The sequence below is a fragment of the Chaetodon trifascialis genome, chromosome 18, assembly GCF_039877785.1.
Source record: "Chaetodon trifascialis isolate fChaTrf1 chromosome 18, fChaTrf1.hap1, whole genome shotgun sequence".
In the NCBI taxonomy this organism is placed as follows: Eukaryota; Metazoa; Chordata; class Actinopteri; order Chaetodontiformes; family Chaetodontidae; genus Chaetodon; species Chaetodon trifascialis.
Window position 1 is genome coordinate 4,847,119 of NC_092073.1, and position 20,784 is coordinate 4,867,902.

The window sequence follows — 20,784 nt, forward strand, 5'->3', positions numbered from 1 at the left end:
TGAAGGTGGTTTGGGTCAGGTTTTAGGTGATCTAACAATGACACTGTTTCCTCTCTCCATAGAAATGAGACAGTGACTGTGATCAGGCTTGTTCTCCAGCTCACACAAAGTGTCACTTAATATAAATGTAGTCATGTGTCTGCTTGTGCTGTAAGTGGATCCAGTTCATGGTGTCAGATGATTGAACACTGCTTACTGTATCTGCTGCAAAGTGACTAAATTGTGCTGCGATTGACCTCCACAGACTTCATGTCAGGGAGGAATGAACTTCAGTGAACACTGTGTCTTATGATATTGTGTAGGAGATGATTACTGCTATCAACAAAGGCTGTCGCATTTCTTAATTGTGCAATGAAAGAAAAATAATACTGTTGAAGTAATTTGTCAGGAATCTAAAACATGTTGGTCTGTTTGTCTATTTCATATCCTTTTACACTAAAAACATTTGGACTTCTATGACTGTTGGTCTGACAAAATAATTATTTTGAATTCATCACTTTGGGCAGTAATAACTTCTCTGTACCCACAGCACAGTGCAGGGTTCTGATCAGACTGGCTGTCCAGTGCTGTTAGTAGAATTCCCACTTCATATGTACCTGTAGGATTAAACAGTATGTCCACTGAGGCAGGGGTTTTAAAGTCTCAGAGTGCAGCCACCCCCTTTGACAAATTCGAGACAACTCCAGTAACAAGCGCTTTCAGTTTCTCTTCAAAACTTTCCACTTTCCTGTTGCTTACTGTACCTTATGTCACATCCTGATATACTGCCCAATTAACATGGGCTCCAGGTGATAGCCAAAACACCCCTCAACGTGTAGTTAAAAGCTAGCAACTGAAATGATCCAAAGTTTAACTGTTAAGAAGAGGACTTCACTTTACAGTCCATCCTAAGTGTTTGTGCACTGGAAGCTTCAAGTTGCCACATCTCACTCATGTAAGTTGAATATTGGACCAGGATTGTCTTCCAAACTAGTTGTGGTGTCACAAATCAAGCTTGTGGGCTCGTTAAAACTGGATTTTCAGCGACCACAGAGAGAATTTAGACTTTCAGTAGATGAATGTGACAACAGCCTTCGTCAAACTCTGGAAATACATCATTCTGCACAGAGAAGCAGAAACATTCAACTGTAGGAAGAAGAACAAAACAGATTTGAGTGACACATACAGACAGAGGTGTTGACAGGCATATTTTTAAGGGTCATAAACTGATGCGACGTTGCCAGCTGTCTGGACGGAAAAGAAGCACCGCCTGTCTTTTGACCACGATGCGATGATGATGATGATGGTGGAGCAAAACCGAGAACAAGAGGAAGCTTCCAGCAACAATCCTTGGCTACATCTGGCCACACCTTTAATACCCAAATCTAAAATCATGATTTGATCATGGCTTATTATTATTTGGTTATGATCATGGTAACTTATGTTGCAGCTAGCGGTCTGTTGGGCTTTTAAATTGGGGTGCTTTAGACAGCAGTCACCCTAATGTAGCGCCAACATCAACATTAATGTTATGTCATAGGTTTCAGTAGTTTTACCCACAAGAGATGTTTTTTCATTATTTTGCACTGGCCTGCAGACCTGTAAAAATATCACAACGGGTCATTTTTTATGGGAGTGATTATACTTGGGTATACATTTTCAGTCCTCTACCCAAGTGGAGTTTGAGCCTTCCAGCAGCTGACCTTTCTGCTGTAAATCAGTGAAGACCAGCCATCCAATACTGAGTGCAGAACCAACAATGCACCAAGCAGCACAGAGCAGTATAAAGATGAATATCCTTAAACCTAAAAATGGGGTGCAAGTGGGGAGGATGAGATGATGAGGGCAAACACAGAGGAGATGGAATATGTTTGCAATGCAAACATACATGGCAGCATGCACTTGAAACACACACACAAACAGCCACACTCAGCAAAGCAAACCAAGCTGTAGGGATGTGACTCCAGAGTAAGACTGGGAGGTGTTGGTTCTTACTTGGAGGTAAGGCTTGGTCAGTGGCAGCAGGAAAATGGTTTAGGTCATGGCTGGGTCGCAGGACTGGAAGATGGCCAACAGGAGGGGAGAAGCCTGAGCCTACAGGACATCAGAGAGACAGTACGGTATGAATTACCAAAAGGCTGGGGATACACTATACCACCTGTCAGACTAGGAAAGGACCAGATGCTTGGGATGTGGAAACTCCTTATTTTGTCACACTTGACTGTGTAATTCCAGCCATAGTATCCCAAGCTATTATTTTCATATTGGGCAATTTTGCAGCACGTGATTGTGAAGCTGTATAGATCACTGAGTGCCAATGCAGGCATTAGTGTGCCCTTTATGTTAGCAAGGTGGGAGGTAATTGTGGAGGTCGGGGTGGTGGACAAGGCATGTAGCACCAACAGCTTTATTGAGTTAATATCTGCTATAACTATAACCACAACCTTTCCCGAAACTTTCCCTAAGCGTTTTATTTTTTTCTGTGTTTTGCCTAACCATAACCATAGTTTATGCTGCAGAACCACAGCATTTATCCAACCTTGAGGCAGTTCAAAATTGATTTATTTTAGCAACAAGGGGGGCAGCAGAACAAGCTGTAAACACACTGACATAGTACCTTACCATAGCACCTCATAAAGCTGATAGAATGTTTTGGCAAACAGTTGCATAGTCCCACCTGCAGCAGACTCAGAGCAACATAATCATTCATTTGGAGTTATGTTTGTGTCCACCTGATGAATGTTCTAATATTCACCCTCCTTTGAGCTGCTAAAAGCTCCACAATGTCCGCAAACTAGTCTCTGACTGTGTCTGTCTGCTGTTTGCTGCTTAGCAGGTAGTGTATGGTGGGTTTTTTAACCTTTTCACTGAAGCACAGCTGCATCCTGCTGTTACAAATGAGGCTGGTGTGAGCAATGAGACTGAAACAAAAGAGTGAAGTTGTGGGCTGAAAATCAAAACAATGAACTGAAAGAGGCGAACACACTTTGCAAAACTGAGGGGAACTGCAGAATTTAATTATAATTCTCTGTGTTCATCACTACAAGTGACATTTTTCATGTGTAAAGTCATTGTTGCATGTGCAGATATTGTCGAAAGAAATAATTCTGAAAACATCGGTACAGAACAGAGTTTTGCAGAAATGTCGCATATGAACATTCTTTCTTGTGATGGAATTGCTAATTCAGATGGATCGGCTGTCTCCTGCATGCCACTAACATGAGAACCAATGATGTCAAACACGAAACAATCTTCAACTTATTCCCCATCACATCATTATAAGATGCATGCTCACTGGCTATTCGCACTCTCTTTGCAACATTTCCATCTGCTATTAAAACGTTAATTGTGCCGGATGAGGGAAAATGTGTTTTAATGTTAAATGAAACGATGCACAACATGCTTTGAAATGGGACTGTGCTAAAATCAAGTGGAGTCAGCCTGGTGCAGATGTAATCCATACAGCGCTATCACATTAATGAGGAAGCATTCCCCCACTGGGTACAAACATTACCACCAAGGACACTGTTGTAGCAACTGAAAAATGAGCAGACATAAATCTACCCATGACTTGATACATCACTGTAATCACAGCGGGTAGAAATGTGAAGTCAAACCACATTAGGCAGAAACACTAGGTGGAGAAAAGTCTTTAACACGCTCTGCTCGCGACAACACAGTGGACCAGAATTTCATGATTTAAGCCACAAAAGCTGAAGCAATGTTCAACAGCAATGGTGGTTTCACATCAGCTACAGTACAACATGACTTCAGCCTCATACCAAAGAGTTGTAGAAGCAAAAGGAAAAAATAAGTGCAGGCTGTGCACTAACATCAGCAGCATAATATCATCATCTGTTTCTCAAAGGTGTAAGTCACCTACAGAAGAGGACCATCAGGTGCTGTTTATACCAAACACATGTGCTGAGCTCAGTCCAGGTGTCACCATCCACCTTCACATACTTCTGACAGACAGCCTTACCCTGAAAGTTGTGCATGGCTATGCCACTGTCTTTTTAAAGACTCAATATTATATATTTAAATGTACTTAAAAAATTAAAATTGATCAAATCTACAGTGCAATGAGTGGAATTATGATGATACTACCCACATTACTATTGAATACCACTATTTCTTAGTATTGATTTGGCAAAATTAAACAAATGGCTTCTTCACCAGCTGAATGATTTCCTCTGTGACAGCAGTGTGTTTGAAACATTCCAGTCTGGTTTTAGGGCCCAGCACAGTACAGAAACAGCTCTAGAGCGTGATGAGAAAAAGCTGTTTGTGCTGGTTCTGTTAGATCTCTGTCAGACACTGCAGATCATGATATTCTGCTGGACAGACTGAGCACTGGGTTGGTCTCTCTGACACAGTTCTTCAATGGTTCAGGTCTTATCTAACTGGTCGACAGTTCTTCGTGGCCATAGATGATCACTCCTCTCAGACCTGACGTGGTATTCCACAGGGCTCTATCTTAGGTACATTTCTTTTCAGTCTCTATATGTTACCACAAAATTATTAGAATTTGTAACATGGATTTCCATAATTATGCAGATGATAGTTTCATATATCTGAAAGCTGGAATGACTACAGTTCTATCAATAGCTAGTGTAACACTCTGTCTGATGTGTTTAAGAAAGCTATTGGTCAGTTACAGCTCGTATGGCAGCACCTGTTCTGAGAGAGCCCACATTACTCCAGCCTTAAAATCTTTACATTGATTATCTGTCTGTTACAGAATTCATTTTAAAATGCTTGTATTGGTTTTTAAATCACTGAATGGCTTTGCCCCCTCTGATCTGTCTGCCATGGTTAAATCATATGTGCGTGCCAGGTCGCTTAGATCCTCTGACTCACACCTCTTGATTGTTCCTGAGGCCAGAGCCAAAAGGTACAGAGAGGCAGCCTTTGTTAATTATGCTCCACAACTCTGGAACAGCCTCCCTGAAGGTTTTGAGAGCTCTAAATTTGTTGATGCCTTTAAATGAAATCTTAAGACACATCTTTTTAACATTGCTTTCTCCTTAAGTGTCATTTCTTTTTACTTTTATTTTTTATCTTCCTTGTTTTTATTGTTTTATCACGCGACATTATTTGATTTTGTGTTAAGCACTTTTTGTTGCATTTTATGCATGATTTGTGCTGTAAAAATAAAGTTTATTATTACTATTATAATAATAAGTTCATCAACATTGCTGATAGCAGACAAGCCAAAAGAATATCACATTGGGATGAACAACAAATGGACCCTGGATAACAGACATGAATGATGTTGTAAACATGGGTTTGATGATCAATTCTTAACATTTTATATATCTACCAATGATGTTTCTTAATATTAAATATTGTTTGGAAACTTAAGAATGTGAGAACTGTGAGAAATCAAGGTTGGACACTTACTGTGAATTTAAATATGAGTATTTTACTGAAAACTATGTTTTTAGAATTGCTCAAAGAAAAAGAACCAGACTGGAGCGAGCACTCTACCTCTGCATATTTCAATGTTTCAGTACGCTACGAAGGAAGGAGACAGTTTAATTTGTCCAGTGTGTGATCAGGGGCGATCTGGAAATGAAATGATTTTGTTATTTATTGCCCTTTGTACAGCAGATCTTGTGATTTTTTGCTTTAGTGACATGAAGGATTTGGATGAGCTGATAAATATAAATAACTGGTAATGGCTTAAATGAATGGAGGTCAGGAAATGTTTGACATAATGACAGACTGTCCTGCAAGCGTATGCTGACACTGGAGCACAGAGCTCTTATCACTCCTGTTTTCCAGCAGAGCTGCTGTCCAGTACACGCCCACAGGGCCAACACAGACTCCAACAATTTCAACCAAAAATAACACTTACCCAATGACGCTCACTCTGCAGATATCTTGAAATAGCTTCAACTGAGAACATACCACAGCATTACTCACTCGCTTCCTTGTTTATTCTGCTGCATTTTGGTCTTCTACCACGTTTACATCATACTAAAGCAGACAGAAGACCCAAATCTGATCTTCCCTAGACCAATATTCATAATAGTTGCCATTTATGATTTACGGGAGTCTTACTGTACACTCAGCACAGCAGATAGATTGTGAAACTACTTTACAATACAGAGGTCTAAACAAACTCCAGGATTGAGAGGTAGTTGAAATTGGGAGTAGAATCAACTCTCAAAGTTGCACAAATGATGTCTTGTATATGAATGTATATTTGGTTGAAAATACCAAATACATTAAGTGCTTCCCACAAACATGCAAGGTAGTCATCTAAAATACATAATCAATCAAGAATCACATCAATAATATCTGAAATGAATACAGTAAGACTGAACCAGATTAGATTTATAATGAAGCAAAATAAATGCGTGGCAATTCTGAGAATAAGCATAACGTTGAGGTGTGAAAATGGAAAAAACCTTTAGTTTGTATGTTCTGGTGTGTTTTGATGGGAGCAGGAAGGGAAAAAGAAAAGAAAAGCATTTGAAAGAATAAACCTGGCAAGGAGTCTGGCAGTGTGCTGATTGCATTTCAGAGAAAGGAAATTTCATTTTTTTCTGCAGGACTGTGTGTGTGTGTGTGTGTGTGTGTGTGTGTGTGTGTGTGTGTGTGTGTGTGTGTGTGTGTGTGTGTGTGTGTGTGTGTGTGTGTGTGTGTGTGTGTTTGTATGTGACCTACTTTTCTATCACAGTCTATAACAGTCTTCATGTAAAAATGTACAAATACAGTCTAAAACCTGATGCCATATCTGGTGAAAGGCCAGTCAAACATTTATTTCCATTTATTTTTAGAAACGTTACTGGTATTCCATCTGTAACTTGTGTGTAATTAGGAATAAGAATCAAATGCGTCAATATGTATGATCATATGTTTGTCAGCATGAGCTTACCTCCTATTAGGCCATTTTAACATGTGAAATATGTAACATTTCTGGCCTCATTTATCTGTTAAATGTTAAAGGCTTGAGGGCTTTGGAACATAGGTTTCCATTAATTAATGACCTTTGCTTGTACAAGGGATGCTCTCCCAACATCTCATCTCATAGTGAATTCCCTGATACATTTTTCATCTCTGTCATTATTTATTAATTTGAATAAAAAAAACTGCTGCCTCTTTTAGAGTTTGACAGCACCCAGGCACAGATAAAAACAGCAGGATATGTGGTTGTGACGGTCACTTATGGGACGCTCTCAAATAAAGCTGTGGATAAAGGCAGGTGGAATTACTGTACCTGTACTAGGGCTATTCAAATTCGTCAAAAATGACATTTGATTATTCCTTCCAAAAAAACCCCTAAAGGTTTGAACCATTAGAGTATTGATTTTTGCGCGTTATGTCCATAACCAATACAATGAGAGACACACTACTTGTATAGGTGTATCTATTTCAACATAGTCATGTCTTTTAAAAATCGACATACCTACACACTACAAAATAGAAAAATAAAATAATGGGCTGCAGTGTAATCCATTCAGTGTAGCAGCCTAGATTCACACAACAGCCATGTTAGCGCTGCTTTTGTTTTTCCATTATCAAATATGAATTTTTACAATCGAATGTCTTTTTTTTTAACATTTCAATTATACATTCAAATTTAGAATATTCGTTGACAGCCAAGACTGAAACGGGTGGCAGAGAAAACTGCATATTGAAAGTGAAGCTTACGACATTGGTATCATTATTCTACAGCCACTACATTATGCATTCAACATTAATTCATAATGATATGTGAAAGCCAAAAACTTGCCTACTGCCAGTTTAAGTTTGCCAGTTAATAATGCGGCTTCCTCAAATTGTGGATTATTAACTGCACTTCATCATCATTCAATATTCCAATCATTTCATTTGAAAACATGTCGGCCTATCACATTCCATCTCAAATACATTCAAATTCTGAAGCTGAGACTCCAGCAAACAAGCAATAAGAAAGTAATATTCTGTCTTACCGAAGCTGGTCCTATCGCTGGGCCCCGCCACAGCTGGCTCCCCCTGCTCTCCTCTCCTGGCCTCCTTCCACCTTGCCGTCCTCCTCTCTCCTCCAGCCCCGACCACCTCCTGGCCCTCTGGCGAGTGGCCGACATCGGGTACCGACTCAAAGGCGCTCTCCTCATCTTCATCTTCATCCTGGGAGGAGAACACGGTGCTGCCAGAGAGTCTGTTGCTGTCCACTGAGGAGAGGCGGGTGTGGCTGCAGAAGCGGTTCCTCCCCTCGTAGCCTGAGTTGCTGTAGCATGACGTGCTGTAACAGGAAGTGCTGTAGCAGGAGGTGCTGTAGCAGGACGTGTCGCAAAACTCACACTCGTTTTCACCTGGAGCTCTATGGGTGCTTCCCCCAACTCTTCTTCCTCCTCCATTACTGGAATCCCCCTCCTCGCTCTCCAGACAGGAGGGAGAGATCCTTCTGATCGCTGCATGTCCTACTCCCTCACCTTCCAGGAGTTGGTTCAGCTCAGAGAGCCGTTCAATGGAAAGGCTGCGGGGCAGGGAGCGACGGCAGCAGGGGCCTGGACACTCTGGAACCTGCAGGAATACACAGACAAATGGGCAAAATGTCCACAATCTTGGTTAAGCATGTTAACATATGCTAATTAGCACAAAACACAAGTCCAGCTGAGGCTGATGGGAATGCCTGCAAAACTAATTTGCAGGTATTTGGTCAAAATAAAAGTGAAATTAAATTTAGACCCAATGATGGCTAGAGGAAATGTGGGATCACTAAAGTCAGTGGGCTTCATCCTGAGAGGAGCTTGAATGTCAGTACCAAATTTCATGGAAATCGATCATGTAGGCATTAGATAAGTATTTTAACAACTAATTTTAACTCTGTGTTTGCTGGCGCTATTCTACCCATCTCTGCAAGTCCATTATTGGTTGTACCTGAGAGGGAGACTGGGTTGTATCCTCCTCTTCCTCATCTTCCTGTCCCTCATCCGCCTTAGAGGTTTTAAGTGTTGGTGATGAGGAGCTGGTATCTTGAGTGATACTTATATTCTCTCCCTCCCCGGGCTCCTCCTCGTCCTGGCTGGGAGCTCTGTGTTGGGCTGACGGGAGACTGTGGAGGAGGTGGTGAATCCGGATGTAGTGGGATCGGGGTGTCTCTGGCTCGCCGCAGGCCGACGCGATCACAGTCTCCAGCTCTGACACCGGAAGGGAACAAGGGCGGTTTTTGCGCCGTGAGGGAGCATGGGAGTTGTAGTTTGAGAAGAGGGATTGGCAGGTGCAGGGGACACAGCTTCTTTCACCTCCCTCTGTCACCTCCTGTGGGGCCCCCTCCGCTGGTTCTACAGGGGCCCCCTGGGATGTGATGTCTCCCTCTGTGGGTGCTTCCATAGTTGGAGCCTCATTGTTTGTTGTTGCTGCTGCAGGACTGTCAGAGTCTGGCTTTGGCTGTGTTTCCTCCCCAAACTCCTTTTCTACTTCTGTCACCTCCTCCTCAGGTTGTGTTAGAGACTCTGCTCTCTGCTCCTCCTCTTCATTCACCTGCTGCCTCTCCTCTCTTTCTCCCTCCTCCACCTCTGGTCTACTGTTCTCCTCCTGCTGTTCAGCCAAGGCCCCCTCCTCCTGCTGCACTGGGGGCTCTGTGGCCGGGGGCTCCTCCCTCACTGTACTCTCCTCCTCCACGTTTCCTTGCTCCACCTCTGGCGTTGTCTCAGCCTCCTCCTTCTCAGCAGGTTGGACCTCTTCAGGTGTGGAGGCTTCTGCTCTGGAGGCCGGTGGCGCAGAGGTCTCAGGGTCCGGAGGAGCATCCAGGGGGAGTTCAGGCATGTCCGGTCCCACACTTAGCGTGTCATCGTCAGGTGCACCGGCAGTATGGTTGTCATTTGCTGCATTCTCCCCCTCAGGACAGGCTGCCTCTATGACCAGAGAGATCTCCTCATCATCTAAGAAAAGAACACACATAGATGTTATAAATATCCACCAAACTCACTTTTCAAAGTTGGTGCCTTCAAATATGGTTTTGTTAACTTTCTTGACATGAGTTGACAAATTTAGAATTGCACTCCTAACATTTTTGGACTCACAAGGGACAGTTAAAAAAAGATCAAAATTGAAGAGTAGAGACATTTTTTATTCCAAATATTCATCTTCTTGTTAGTCTATACTAAAGGAACCAATCTCAATGGCAAAAAGTTTATGCAATTTTCCTACAGAGCAGTGATTCTCAACTGGTCTTTAAAAAGAAAAGCTTAAAAAAAACCCCCAAAACCTGTGCTTTTATTTTGAAGGGGATTTTTTATGCTGTCTATTCTTGGGTCATGGCTTGTCATGATGGGGTGATGATGGGTCCCGAAGAAAGACCAGTTAAGAACCACTGCTAGACAGAGAGATAACTTGAGAGGTAGCAGGATTGATAACATCTGTCCCATATGTCTGTCCATGCTGCTCAGTGGCATGACACCTTATGTACCTGGGTGAATAGAAGAGGTCAGCTCAAAGCGGAATTGCAGCTGGCCACAGACATGATCTGTTGGCAACCTGCGACCCAGTGAATAACTCACTACTCGATCCCTGCAGACGAAAGACAGTGACAGACAGAAAAAAGAGAAGAGTGTGTAAACTAGAAGTGCAGGGAGAGATAGGGGGACAATGGGACAGACTGAAAAATGCAGAATTTGCTATGATATCTATTTTGACAAGCAAGAACCTGCATGAAAGGAAATGCAAGGTGCCTGTGCAGATAGCTAATGATATCATAGCAGGTGGTCACATTAGATTTAACTGGCTACATCCACCGACATCCTTCATCTCATCAATTCTCTGTGGGGGATTGTGTATGGGGACAAACTTCCACAGCTCTATGGACGTGAAACATCAAGCATGAGAGTGATATTTGGACTGATGACAAACACAGTCCCACTGCACTCAACTTCAAATGACAAAAAAACCTCTGCATTAATGTGTATGATCTGTGTGTTTTACCCAATGGCATGCTTTTCCAGCAGCCTCTGGACCGGGACAGAGAGTTTCCCCAGGAAGCGCTTGATGATTGGCCGACTCTTGGCAAACTTATCCTTCACCTCGATCTCCAGGACGTCAGTGGGCAGAGACACAAAGTTAAATCTCTGGAGGAACAGACACAGAGGAAAGAGCATCGTAAGGATTATCCACTCAGTGTTGTTGGATTTGGATGATGTTTGATATTTGTGTATGCACTACAGCTGGACCATAATATCTGTTTCAAACTATTACCAACTACAACACCAATGTATCTGGAAACATTCAACCAATGATAAAATACTCTACACTCCTGTATGCATTTCAGTTGGTTTTCTGACAATATCCAATAAGATTAATAAGTAAAGAAAGATTCCTATATTTATGAATGTGTTTGAGCAACTCAAAGCACTTGGTTAATGTTTGGGAAAGTTTTGGTCTTGGTTACATATTTTCCAACAAGTGTCAGTCTACACTGTACAGTCATGCTAGCGACTTAGTGAGGCTGTACTTCTGTAAATAAGTGCTTTGAGCTACTGTAACTGCTAATGCCAGCAGGCTAACATGCTAACAATGACAATAATAACAGTAATTTTCAGCAGGTAATGCCACGTGACTGACCATGTTCAGGACAACTTTAACCATGTTTGAAAAAACCCAGCCCCTCATTCACTTGAAGGAGGCCAGTTTGTGGATGCAGCAGAGTAACTGACAGAGGGCTCTAGAAAAAAACCTGCTGGGTCACTGAGCAAAGAAATTCAACCTGACTTTTGCCACAATGCAATGCACTGCCATCTGGCTTCCAGGTAGATTACTTTGTAACTTAAACAGTGCATTTTGTTTGTTTACTCGTGTGCAGTGACATCTGACAAATATCCAAACCCATGGATTGTTTTGTCTAACTGGTCTTCCAAATAAGAACAACTGAAATGCAACAGATGTGCATTATTACCACCAGCTGTCATGCTCAATCCTGCTACCCAAAGCATGTGACCTTGTGAGGCAGCTGGATTATTTCATCACAATGGCCACCCCAAATATATAGCCTATAGAATACATATCACTCACTGTGTAGCAGGGTAGCAGTGCATACACTGTGAATGACAGTGTGTAAATATGGCTGAAGGGATAAGCCCACGGGGGAAAGCGTAAGGCCATATCTCTACATTTCTATATACTGTCATATCGCCCAACCCTAACCTCATTCCATACAACTTTTTGAAACGAGGCTAAATATTGCTGAGGCAGCTCACTGTTACTCAGTGAACACTGGAACAGACACACTGATAGCGGAAACACCAATTGAATTATCATAATGCTGAAGAACCTTTACTGTGGACTACATATCAAATAATGTGGTGGTCACATGTGGTTGATTCCTAATCCACTTAATAAGGTCAGTATTGCTAAAAGTCAGTGAACTGAAATATGAACTTGATGGTGGCACTAAATGAAAAGTTAAGACAGCACTGTGATGATGAAAATTCATCACGATGACAACATGAATGTCTGAACCTGATTTCAATGGCAATCCATTCAAATAATTTGAAAGCTACCACTGCCATTCATAGAGTCATGCTCCCTCTGGCTAAAGAATCAGTGCTGACTTAGGCTGAGACATGTTTTAATACACAAAAATGCTAAAGTTGAATCCTTGTTAAAAATCACATCTCATCCTTCTCACTCATTGAAAAATCCAGAATCTCTGAACAGTGCTGGATACAAAACATCTCCTACTTGCTCAGTGCATGTAGACTGGAAGTGTCACGTTTCCACATCGTGCTTGTGTAAAGTGCATACTGGACTATGTCTGTGATGGCTTCAATGTAGCTGTGATGTGACATAAAGTGAGATTTAAGGTGAGTGCAGAGAAACTTTCCCCTTCAGCAGATGACTGTGGAAAATCAGCTCTTACATCCTTCAGCACCTAACAGTCAAGATGAACACGATGAGACCAATACTGACCAAATAGACACTCCTGTACACAATAATGCAAACAAATGCATTATTCTAAATCTCTTTGCGTCTGGAAGCTTCCATCATGAATTCACCACATATTTCACTTTACTTACTGTCACTTGTAAAATGTGACCCTCACATCTCTTCTTCCTGCCACCTGATGGTTTCTTTTATTGAAGCTACAGTGTTATGCTGGATTAAAATATCTCTCTATGATTGGACCTGCTTAATTTCGGGTTTATTCTTCTTTCTCCAAGCTAATTAGAGATGTCTGTGCTTTTAGTTTGGATTAAATAAATTATCTCCTCCCATTCCCTGTCCCCGTCTCTCTCGCTCTATCTGTCTCCGTCAGCTTCGGTCTGATCACTGTCCAAGCCTCTTAAACATTGCTTCAGGATAGAACTTTAACTGTCCAATCCTCCAAAGTTTCCACTATCACCAAAATATAATTCAGACAGAAACACGGTAAAGTCCATGAAGTAAAGCGTTCTACATTTCTGCCATTCAAATTCTCAATGGTCAAATGAATATTGGCACTAATTATAAGATGAACTGCATCTTTAATCCAATCATATGCATATTGGTACAACCTTTCAAAAATATACGCAGAACGCATATCACTGCAAAGCACAGTCTGCTAGTCACTGGCTTTGATAAGTGACTGCTGGATGCTTAGAGTGGTTTATCCATATTATCCCTAGCCCCATGATACCTTGTGAATTATTGGTGTGACCCTGGCTTATGGCTACCTTTGACAAACCTTTAAAGGCAAACCCTTAATGGGATACTGACTGTACCTTCCACTACCAAGGGATGTGAAGACGACCTGAAAAAGTGGCCTCTGTCAGCAAGAACAGACTAATTAGCAAAGTGTTGGCTAAAATGTCACAATCTTCAGGGAGAAGCTCTGCAGTTTGTGGCTTCACTAACAATCAACCTTAACTAAGCTGGCAGCTTAAACAAAACTATGTTGAATACAAACTGAAAATTATTCCTGCCAGCGACGGTAGCTTCCATCTCCTTGTACAAGAGGGCAAATCCAAAAGAGCCGACTTGGTCCGATGTCTGAATTCAGATAGACAAGGTTGTGTCATATCTCCTTTAATAAAACATGCCTGACCTTTACTGTGGAAGCAATGATGAGCTTCAGAACATTGTGCATTCAGTTCACCATCGCTAGAATCAATAACATAGCTAAATATGCTACTGTACGTTATCAGAAAGCAGTTCCTTAGGTCATCCTCCCATCCCTTTGCAGCAGAAACCAGAGGTATGATAACATTATCCCACTTAGAGTGTGACAGGTTAAATTCACATATCATTCATTTACAAAAAATCAAAAAGACAACGGAAGACACCTGCACCTGTAGCATACTGCAGACCCTTGCTGATGGCAGCTCAGTGAAAGACATACTGTAACTGGAAGTTGCACGTTATTGGTATAACGTGGAGAATAATATGCTTACACTGGGTGTAAAAAGCAAAACCAACTAGACCAAGCATTGGCATTAAAAAAAAGGAAGAAAATCCAGCAAGTGTCCTGCTGTTCTACTTCAAGAGGTGCAGCCAGCAGTGTCTTTCCTCAGGCTATGAGACTCCTTAATTCATCCTCCACACTCCACCATAAATAACAGTTTTTGGTTTTTGTGTGCAGCGTAAAGGGAATACATCATGTTGAGCAGCCATGTGTTGTAGAATAAAAAATAAATAAACCTTAAAACGTCAACTGTATACAAGATAAAAATTTCTGTAGGATAGAATCTTAAAAATTAGGTGAACAGTATATTCTAGATGTAGATGTAGATGTGAAAATGTAATATATCAGATTATATTAATTGCTTTTATTTGAAAGTAAGAAGAAATATGGTATATTTGTCTATATTTTACAGTCATGGTTTGTCATAGTAATGCTACTGTCTATGGCAATGTTAGCTGGCCTCATGACATGAGATATGTTTCTTTATCAGAAGCGTTTTTTCCTCTTCACATGTCTCACGCAACACACACACTCTCTCTATGCAGCTGTGTGCTCGGCTCTGTGCTGCCTCGCATTTCAGCTGTGTCTCACAGGCGCAACCGTGACCTGAAGCATTTATTTATACTCAAGTCTATTTTCTCAACAATATGCATGTAAATGGAAGGTTGTTGGCCAAAAAAGGCACTAAATAAACAGATTTATCTATATTTTGCAACCTAGGCAGAGCAGAATGTGCTGCTCTCTCGACAGAGCCAGCTTCACACAAATTGTCATTTTTGTGATGGTTTCTAGTTTCACCCATTAATGCAGTGGCCACCCCAAAAAAAATTCAATACAATGCAAATGTACATGGAACAAACACACACTGTCCAAAAAAGGTTACCTAAGCTAAAGATAAATAAAGAAATCCTCTTCGCCTGATTCTAAAATGACTCAAAAACGTGCATGCCTCAGTGAACTTGAAATTCGGCTGATGTGGTTCAGTCTAAGTGTCAATTTGCTCTGCCTCAGATTCCCCTCGTTCCTCTTCTACAGTGGCTGCCTGCTCTGATTCCTCATCCTAACTGTTTTGATTTGGCCCTTCCTCCCTGACATCCGTCCAAGCATCAACCGCTGCCTGCTGCATATCGTACTGAGAAAAAAAAAAAGGAACTCTACAGTGCTTTGTACTTTGAAGTGTATGATGTACCTTGTAAATTATCACAGTATTTAGTAGTAAGAGTGTATTACTTTTTCTCAAATATGGACATTTCACCTCTAAACATCTACAGGCAAGGCTGATTCATCTTTTGTTAATGGTAACATTAACGTTCTTCAGTTGTTTGTGTTTCGTCATATTTTAGGGCAGTGATACTGGATAAGGGATGCACCGATCCGATACTGGTATGGTATCGGTCCCGATATTGAAGAAAATTCTAGACTGGGATTCGGTGACATTGGGCCCGATACATAGGGGCCAATCTATTCAGCCTAATGCTATGCTATAGGGGCTGTGAGGGGCTTCATGCGCAGGCAACACGCAGTGCTGAAGCACACATGATGTGGACCGCATGTTTTCAAAATGAAGCAAGTGAAAGGATTGGCTATCAGGAACTTTTTCAAACTACCTAAGCCTACAAACTCGACGGCTACTTGCAATACCTGCGCAGTAAATGTTCCAAGGGGTTATCCAAGTTATAGCACAACCACAAAGCTCTGAAGCCTCACGCATTGCAACCCGTTCACATGCTCACACGCCACACCTTGTATTTCTCATGCAGGGAAATTAGCAGGATAACGCCCACCAAGTTGCGCCGCTATTTTTTATAACAGTGGAACAGGTAAAGGAATTAGTGATGCGTCGGTCGTGGATGAAACTGCTCTTAGAGCTGCTCTTTGAAGTGAACGATCGAAGCCGTCTCCTGCCCGGGAGCCGGAGCTTTGTTTTTTATTTATTTATTTATTTTTTTTCTCGACTTTTTTTCTGTTCAAGTCGCACGTTACTGGTCCACTACATGATGTGTGGTGGCTTCAGTGTGTATGCACTGAGCAGGAGGGGAAGGGGCAGGGGTTACAGACACAACGCACGCACACGTACACACACACACGTACACACACACACACACACACACACACACACACACACACACACACACACACACTTGCACTAAGAAATGCTAAATTAAATAAATGTTTTTATTTGTATGAATGTATGTGTCATTTATGAGATCAGACCCTCGTCCCCATTTAAAAAATAGGAAAGAAATGTTTAAGTTAAGTCTGATGCACAAAAGAATGATCCCAGTCTTTTCCACACAATGAGAAATACCATTTGTTAGGTAATTCAGCGCTGTTTTTCTGTATCGGTATCGGATTGGTATTGGCCAATGACTAAACCTCAGATATCGGTATCAATATCGGAGGTGAAAAAAGCGGATCGGTGCATCCCTATACTGGATATGGATGTCGCTGGGCTGACTGATATGCACTGGTGCTTTCTACAGTAGATGTGATATTGGCATTGTTCCACTGACATGGATGTATTTTCATTTGTTGACTCTACAGTAGCCTTGTCTATGCCTATGTGATGCACCATTCTGCCAATTTTTTTTCCAGCCGTAATGATCTACTCTGACCTCAGACCAATGCCTTCATTACATTTCTTAAAATCTCATATGTTGAAGACCATTTAAAAAATGTTTTCATGCAGTTACTGATAGCTGCTGAACACTCAACAGCTGACGATTACGCATTAGGTGATAATGTAATTGTAAGAATATTACAGAAAGATAATTAGTAACATGTTATATTACATTGTTACTGTAAAAAAGTAAATTATTACTGTAACATGCTACTTTTGTAATGCGTTACCTGACTGACTACTATTGGTTGATAATTGCCTCATGCAAAACTAATGCATTTTAGCATTTAGCTTAAATGCTAAGCTATTGAACCAGTAGCACACATGATGAAGATAAAGTCAGCAAACTGACTCCGTATCTATGGGTATCTGTTATACGGCAAAATTTAGAAACTCTCTACATCAACACTTGCATTATTATTATGAAATTGATATATTGATGTAAATATAATGAAGAATTTACCATTACCGACTTGGACCATTTCATATGTACCTGGAGGGCTTTCTTTACACTGATTTTGTTTGGTTGAGAACATTTCTAACACATGGTGTTGCAAAGACCTTTATGGAAGGTATTTTTATGGCTTCATAAATGTATAAACATCTGAGCATTGTGCTTTAGTGAACCTCCTGAAACAATTCTTTACAGCACCAGATGGGCTCTGCTGTGGTACAGAGCAAGCCTGAAGCTGAGGCAACATCCCAGTATGGCCCTTATATAAAAACACATGACTTTTACTTTTTACTCAAGAGTAAAAACTATTCAATACATCATTTTTCTCTGGGCTAAAAAATGCTTGCCTTTGAGAGATCTCATGAGGTCTCTTAGCCTGGTCCAAAGAAGTTAGGCTGCTAAAAGACAGCAGCCATGTTTTGGAATGATGGCAGCCGTGGTCATAGTGACTTGCTTTATTTGCTTTAGCTGCTATAGTAGATTTTAGTTGCTGTCCTCTGATAACCTTGAAACTGAGTTGTCCATTAACCAGCATTGCAGTCAGTGACTTATTGGCTGTGTTTGGTTTTCTGATGTGTTTGTTCTTGTGATATTTAATTTCAATTTTAATTTCTAGAGCTCAAGGACAGATGAATAGAGATAAAAGGAGGCATGAATGGGGGAATAACGGTGCAAGAAAAGGGAGTGAAATGAGGGAAAGAGCGCATTGGAATTTCAAAAGTGCAGCTGGTTGCATGGACTGAAATGAAATGACATTGTGTTGCTAAGATAGAAAAATGAGCAGAGGAGAGGAAGAAAGGCTGGGCTGGGGGAATCAGTGTGCAGGGTGATAAAGGAGGAGGATGAAAAGGAGTTGGAGTGAATAATTTACAAGATGAGCCAGAAGGGAGCAGACGGAGCAAAAGTGTGTGTTTGTGAGAGGAGGATGCGGGACAAACTCAATAAAGACGGTGAAATTGTACAGGAGCGAGAGAGAAGAGAGGCTGGGAGGAGGAAGGAGTGTGCGCTGTTGAGAAGCACAATACAATGATAAACTGTAAGAAGAGGAGTGAAATGAAGCTGTGCAGGAGGAGCAGAGGACAGGAGGAATGGGAATAGGGATAGGATGAGTAGATGAGAAATGGGAGGAATAAGGGAAGTTGAGTCTGAATTTGTCATATGGAAGTGAGAAGAGATTTATTCTTAAGAAGGCTATTAGGAGGCAGTTTAGGAGTAAAAAAGTTGCTTGCTAATAAAAAAATAAGACAAATTTATCAAACAACTGACACCAAAGTAAAGGAGAAACATTTAAAAGCTGCTCATGGGATCATGTACCAGTCAGAGGCAAGGTTTAAAGAGAACCTCCACCAACATAGCACTGCCATTAAGTTTTCTGACCAAAAACAGTGGATCCTTTATTTCCCATTATGCAACCTGACAGATGAACTTGACAAACCTGTCTCTTCATTAGACCCTCACTCTCTGGTAAAGGCCACATCTTTCAGACTCCATGCTCCTTGTTTCTAAGACAGGCTTACTGTTCAAAAATTTGTAGTCCCAAATTCCAAGATGAGATAACCCTGATGACCTCACTATGACATCACCAGGGTAAAAGTAATTTCTATGACTTTCATTTACATAAAAATGCATAGCTCTCCTGTAGCGCCACTGGAGCTGCAAAGTTCCATCTTTAGCTAGCCAGCCAGCTTCACAGTCAGCATCTCACAAGCTAAGTTCTTGTTGCAAGATGTTTTGAAAATATCTACTGGTCCTTTGAGAATAAATTTAGCTGAGGAGCTGGAAGCCACATTGATTTCAAAAATCAATGCAACAGAACCAGAGATACTGTCTGTTTTACTCCACACATTCAGCAGTTCTACAATGCAACTTAACGGTTGACAGTTCGGGGGTTGATTGAGGTGTGTTTTTATAGTAGCATCTAATGTAGCCTGAAGCTGCTAGCCTCAAGCAGAAATGAGGAGGGGGCCACAGAGGTCTGGTAAGCTCACTTCTTTCTAACTCCACACACCCAGATGATCCTCAACTGATGATGACCCAAGTGACATCACTTGAGGACATTTATCAGACTGCACACAGCCCTCTCTGGAGACACAAATACTATACAACTTTTTTTCCCACATGCATCAATACTCCCCTACACCAGGAAACAGTCTTTGATGTGTAAAACTGATGGGAGTTCCCTTAAGCTGGGGAAAGAACAGCATCAGCCACAAAAACTGTACTGTATTATATGCCTGGGGATACAGAGCACCATTTCATTAGCAGGACAACATATGGATGTAAAGCCAGCAGCTGTCATGGTGTTACAGGTCCTTTGCTTCTAGTTCTTCCTGACCTCCTGACATTACAGGAGACCTGATTTCATTCAAATGTCCATGTTCCTGAGCAAGAGATACTAAAGAGAGAGATACTGGGGAGTAAAAGAGAAGACCAGGTGAGATGAGAAAATCATTCACGCATAAGAGTTTCTACAGCCGTGGTCACAGCTATAGCAACTGGCTTCTGAATTATTATATGGTGCACAGACAGTATGATCAGTTCACCATGGGGGCCCAGTGACATTAACGCTGCAATACTGTGATTGGCCAAGCAAGAGTCTGTAAAAGATACTGCGTCTCTCACATGTAAAAAGGTAGACAGTGTCAGTTTTCATGCCTCTCTCCACATCAAAGGTATTGATCTTTACACAGTCATAAAGGTCATTTTCACTGAGCTGTACTTTGTACTGATATTATTATGCCTCCATTACATTCATAAGCTGAGTGTTGAGGTCTGATTTGGCCAAAAAAGGACACGTCATTTGGACTCCTGATTGGGCTGCAATATGGCAACCACCATTTACATCTACTATCAAATTTCAACATTTTATTGTTTATAAAATGTCCACAATGTCTTTAGACCTCCATTTAAAATCACACTTTTCTTCTGTTATGTTTTTCTTCTGTTACACCTTGTACATTATGCATATCTCAAACAGTGAATATCGGCATTTTCTGTCACATCGGCTCTAATTACCATGAGCTGGAAAGAGCTCAACACGTGAAACTGAAAATGATGTGCGTGTGCTTCCTAAGAAATATGAGCCCAATCAGCCAGATGATGGTGGTCCAAAAAGCAATTTTGTAAAGGCCACGGCCCTCACACTGAGTGAGTCTGGCTGATTGGAAATTCAGTTCAAGTTCAGCTTAATGTGCTTAACAAAAAAGCCTCTTGGACCATCAAAGTCCACCATGATGGACAACAGTAACAACCGTGGGTATCCAGCACTGCAGGACTGAGATACACCATTCTATTACAAGTGAGCAAATCAGTCACAAAACATGGCTGCCATCAACTGAAGAGCTTTTCAAAATGCAAGGTGCA

At 41.3% G+C, this 20,784-nt stretch overlaps 1 protein-coding gene across 4 annotated transcripts in view; it reads right to left on the minus strand.

The window, feature by feature from the left end:
- LOC139346558 (E3 ubiquitin-protein ligase HECW1) overlaps nt 1–20,784 on the minus strand; it is a 90,484-nt gene that overhangs the window by 25,474 nt on the left and 44,226 nt on the right. For 2 of the 4 annotated variants that reach the window (XM_070985687.1, XM_070985686.1), the window contains 5 exons: nt 10,897–11,039; nt 10,385–10,485; nt 8,854–9,857; nt 7,923–8,496; nt 1,975–2,073 (listed from right to left, as the gene is read on the minus strand). In XM_070985687.1, the coding sequence (XP_070841788.1) occupies nt 1,975–2,073; nt 7,923–8,496; nt 8,854–9,857; nt 10,385–10,485; nt 10,897–11,039 (1,921 nt within the window). The remainder of the gene's footprint in view (nt 1–1,974; nt 2,074–7,922; nt 8,497–8,853; nt 9,858–10,384; nt 10,486–10,896; nt 11,040–20,784) is intronic. The other 2 variants (XM_070985689.1, XM_070985688.1) reach the window with 1 other exon arrangement.